At 41.1% G+C, this 4,447-nt stretch overlaps 1 protein-coding gene across 1 annotated transcript; it reads left to right on the top strand.

Moving 5' to 3' along the window:
* The first annotated feature begins 1,446 nt into the window (after positions 1–1,446).
* On the top strand, positions 1,447–2,711 carry LOC120029730 (cholesterol 25-hydroxylase-like protein). Its single transcript, XM_038975000.1, has one exon. The coding sequence runs from the start codon at positions 1,479–1,481 to the stop codon at positions 2,235–2,237; it is 759 nt and encodes a 252-aa protein (XP_038830928.1). The 5' UTR covers positions 1,447–1,478; the 3' UTR covers positions 2,238–2,711.
* Positions 2,712–4,447: the final 1,736 nt, after the last annotated feature.

The following is a 4,447-nucleotide window of genomic DNA, read 5'->3' as shown; positions in this document are numbered from 1 at the left end:
TCCAGATGAGTGTGTATGTATGTGCGTTAGTAATAGAAGGGATAAAAAGAACGGTTTTTTATATGCACGTCAGAGTACCCTCAAGAATAAACACTATTGATTAATTTGGACACGGGTCTATGTCTATTTTATGCAAATAAGGATCTTACATATTCTTAGAAACGGACAGAGTGTTTGCTTTGTATAATTAAATTGGTTAATGAACATCCGGTCGGCACGGTCACAGATAGGATCAGAATTGAGATTTGGGAATGTGCGTGAGGTAAGCTTGGAAAGTACACACTGGATTTTCCGAAATGGGAGGATCTCAATTTGTAACCTGACTCCAAAGAACCAGTCAAGACAAGTGGAACTGAACTTACCTTATCTTATCTCAGAAAGGGAGAGTCACCACTTGACTCACTCCCGCTCTCTCCTTGTGCTGTCATGTGTGTGAACATTAAAGATGCCTCTGATATGATGGGTTCCTGTGTAACCTGCTTAAATATGTTTAAAAGTGTGATTCGTAGGTTAGATGGATAGACTTTTAAGTGGAGATGAGGATGGATTTTAGACCCGAACTAACCCCTAGTTAGTTTCAACATGCAGTTTACAGAAAGTTATCTTGACATTCCTCATAATGCATACAAAATGTTGTAATTACTGTGGTTTTGTGAACAGATGTTTATCAGGAGCAGGGCTTGATAGATCATAAATGACTAATGGTCTATTATCCAGCTATTCACTCTAAATACCAAGGCAGTCGACCATTCAACATCCGGAATGAGAGGTTTCCTTTTCTGTTTGACTTCTGGCACTGACATAATACTGTCCAGGAACACATCCCTAGTACTGATGAATGGAAAGTTCATTTCATCACACATTGGAATGTGAATAGAAGGCAAATGAGTGGAATGGAAACAGAAAGCAATCAACAGCACCACCTACTGTTTGCATCGTCACTATGCCTAGTTCTCAGCTCTCACAGGAATTCTGCTACACAGGTTAAGTTATCAGAGGGTCACGGCTCTGTTGTAACAGTGGTAAAGTCTCTCTGACTGTCAGTGGGTCAGACCTCCATCAGCTCTCACCACGTCGTTTGCTCCTGGCAAAATAAAAATGTTCAACCCACCCCTCCTCCTTGTCCCCCTCTTCCCTTTGATAACATTATGCAATACAGTGAAACTTTGATATACCTTAGCTTAGAATAACACTCATTTCTGGTTATAAATGTATTTATTTATTGATTGTATTGAGATTTCCAATACAGGCACACAGAACAACCATACTCCGAATCAGATAACTGAGCTAAGTGTGGAATAAGTCAAGGGGTATGAATACTTTCTGAAGACACTGTAAGAAGTCAACAGGAAGTTTAGTAAGGCTATATAAGGACATCTGTGGGCGGATACTTTTCACAGAGAACTCATAAAAAGGGAGAGCTTTTGCAGGAGGTTGTTTAAACACGCACGTCAAGCTCACACACAAGACTGAACACAATGCTTTTACAGAGCCTATGGGACTTCATACTGGGATATAATGCGTGGCTCAGATCACCTTTCTTCCCTGTGCTTTTCTCCCTCAGTGTCTACCTCACCTTCTGCCTGCCCTTCGTGGTGCTGGACCTCCTCTCCCCCAGGCTGGCCTGGATCAGGACCTTTAAGATCCAGCAGAATAGCCATGTCTCCTGGACCATGATGTGGAGCTGCCTGGCTCACTCCCTCTACAACCATGTAGTGTTCCTCTTCCCTCTCACTGTGCTGCACTGGTTCTGGAGGCCAACCAGCTTCATGCCCGAGGCCCCCGGAACGCTGCGTCTCATCTGGGACGTGGTCGCCTGCCTCCTGCTGTTCGACTTTCAATATTTCATCTGGCATCTGCTGCACCATAAGGTGCCCTGGCTGTACCGGACATTCCACAAGGTGCATCACAAGCACACATCCACCTTCGCCCTGACCACTGAGTACTCTGGGGCCTGGGAAACCCTGTCACTGGGATTCTTCGCTGGGGTCAACCCTCTGCTGCTGGGCTGCCACCCCCTGACAGAGATGCTCTTCTATGTTCTGAATATCTGGCTTTCTGTGGAGGACCACTCTGGCTATGACCTGCCCTGGTCCACGCATAGACTGGTGCCCTTTGGGCTCTACGGTGGAGCTCCACACCACGACCTGCACCATCTGAAGTTCAAGTCCAACTATGCTCCGTACTTCACACACTGGGACAGGGTTTTGGGGACATTGCACAAGCATTCAGACTGAATTTGTGCACAGAAGAAAGTGCAATTGGACATCTTGAATATCTTTTATGTTAAAAGGATGGGATGCAGAGAGCATCACTTTGTGATATATTGTATTATATGCTGATGTTATTTAGCATAGTAAAGATAAAGCTGTATTTAAGTTATTTATTTAATTAAACGTGTTATTTATTATGGCATAGCCTGACAGCAGATTTTCTATGACTGTTGTACATGAAAGTTCTCTCTAAAGATTCATGCAATGGACTCAAATTTAAAAAAAAACAGTTACATTAACCAGTTTAGAGCTGTGATGCTAGTTAATTTGACTGGGATTGAATGACTGAAAACTATTGTGAATGTTTGTGTTGACTTCTCAGTGCTACTGGGTGAGCATCACAGAACAAAATGTTCAGCTGTTTCAAGCTGTATGCAGTATTAACAAGAGATAACCCCCAACATTTTAGTTACAAAACAAGATGTAATAAAACTTATGACCTAAACATGTGTGTGGCTCGCTTTCATTAATCTACAGTCTTCTGTACGTAAGCCTATTTGTTTATACGATGTTGTTGATTTATAGAGATGACTGTTTTCAGATACAGCAATGCTGCATGCAGAACAATCATGATGGTTTCATATGATGCATATATACATAAGTATAATTTGCGTACAATAATTTGAAACCAATGAGTGTACCACCGTGCACCAAAGAGATTTATATTGATGCATGTTTCTACTAGTGTTCCATTAGGGCTCGAGACACTTTAAAGAGGCAGATTACTCATAAATAATGTGGTCTATATTACTGGAATCAGGTGAAAGTTGTGCCAAAATCCACTGGTGACAGGATGCAGACATTTCCTGACCTCCCCGCGAGGGGAAATACAGAATGAAGTCCACTATTTATACAAGTGCAGTAATCAACCTTGCCCCCATCCACACTTCCAAACCAAATATGAATTCGCCAAAGCCTCATCTAAAAAGGGAAAAGGACATCTTCCTGAGATTGACAATTGAGAATTCCCGAACAGGAGAAGAAACAATATAATTCTGCAGACAAAACAGAGCCATCAGACACTCATTTCCTGGCCTATGACATTTTCTGATGATATCTTTGTGAACATGTAGGATTCTTTGTGAATGTTATGATAGCGTTTAGAGCAGTGTTTTCAAGATAGTGGTTTGCAGACCACTGGGGGTCGCCACTGGCCCATGGGTTGTGGTCAAGCCTGTTTTAAGGTTAGAAGAGGCACTGGCTTTGTTTTATCACTGAGTCACAGGGGAACACAAAGTGGTGAACCACTGTTTGAAGCAATATCACTCACACAGATTGAGAATATTATATTATTTCATGTCTGCTATTCATGGTTCACTTTTAAAGACAACTAGAAGTACGATGTATCCTAAGATCCTCTGTCTCTTTCTAAAACAAATCTGAACAACATTGCTAATGGGTAATACCTGAGAATGATGGTGTTTATGTTTTGCTATGATGGTGAGTACTCAGGCTGAGATGAGTCTTGCAGACATAGGATCTTATTTTGATCACTCTTTTGCTGAAAATTATTTTCCTGTACTGCAGGAAATCCAAAAGTGTAGTGTATTCAAGGATTAAAAAGGCTTCTGAAGTTGTACATTTCTAATTGCCCTAACGTAAAATGTATCTTCCCCTACAAAGATTGACCATTAATTATAATCCACATAATAATTCACATTTTCTGTTGCTGTAGGATTATTGTCCTGATGTAGCAAACTAGCTCAAATTAAGATCCTACATCTGTATTAGTGGACTAGGAGAGCAAAAATATAACCACTGTTCGAAATATTCTGAATGCCCGATCGCATTAGTACTGACCACAGATCCAAACATGTCTGAGGTTGACTGCTTTCCAGTTTTCAATTCTCTTACTCAGTCTCTCCCCATACACAAGTGGCCTGTGGCCAATCCCACAAACACTTATCCACCACGAGACAGCAAACATGACTTTCTACATCAACACACATGTTTGAACAAGGAAAAAGAGATTCTCTATTTTCCCCAACATTTTCCCACCACCCCAAACAAATCTGTATACAAATAATGTGCATTTTATCTCTTGCGATAATATCTTCAGACAAACACTAAAATGGAACACAGATGTCCAAAAACAAAGATGTTACAATCAACCTCTTTATTTTCCCTGAAGCCTTTCAAAAGGATAATACTGATCATCTTGCCCAAACCAATCT

This window comes from Salvelinus namaycush, chromosome 35 (assembly GCF_016432855.1).
Source record: "Salvelinus namaycush isolate Seneca chromosome 35, SaNama_1.0, whole genome shotgun sequence".
Taxonomy (NCBI): Eukaryota; Metazoa; Chordata; class Actinopteri; order Salmoniformes; family Salmonidae; genus Salvelinus; species Salvelinus namaycush.
This window is presented reverse-complemented; position numbering and strand designations above follow the sequence as displayed.

Coding starts and splice junctions, on each gene's coding strand:
- LOC120029730 (XM_038975000.1), top strand. CDS start 1,479: ATGCTTTTACAGAGCCTATGGGACTTCATACTGGGATATAATGCGTGG.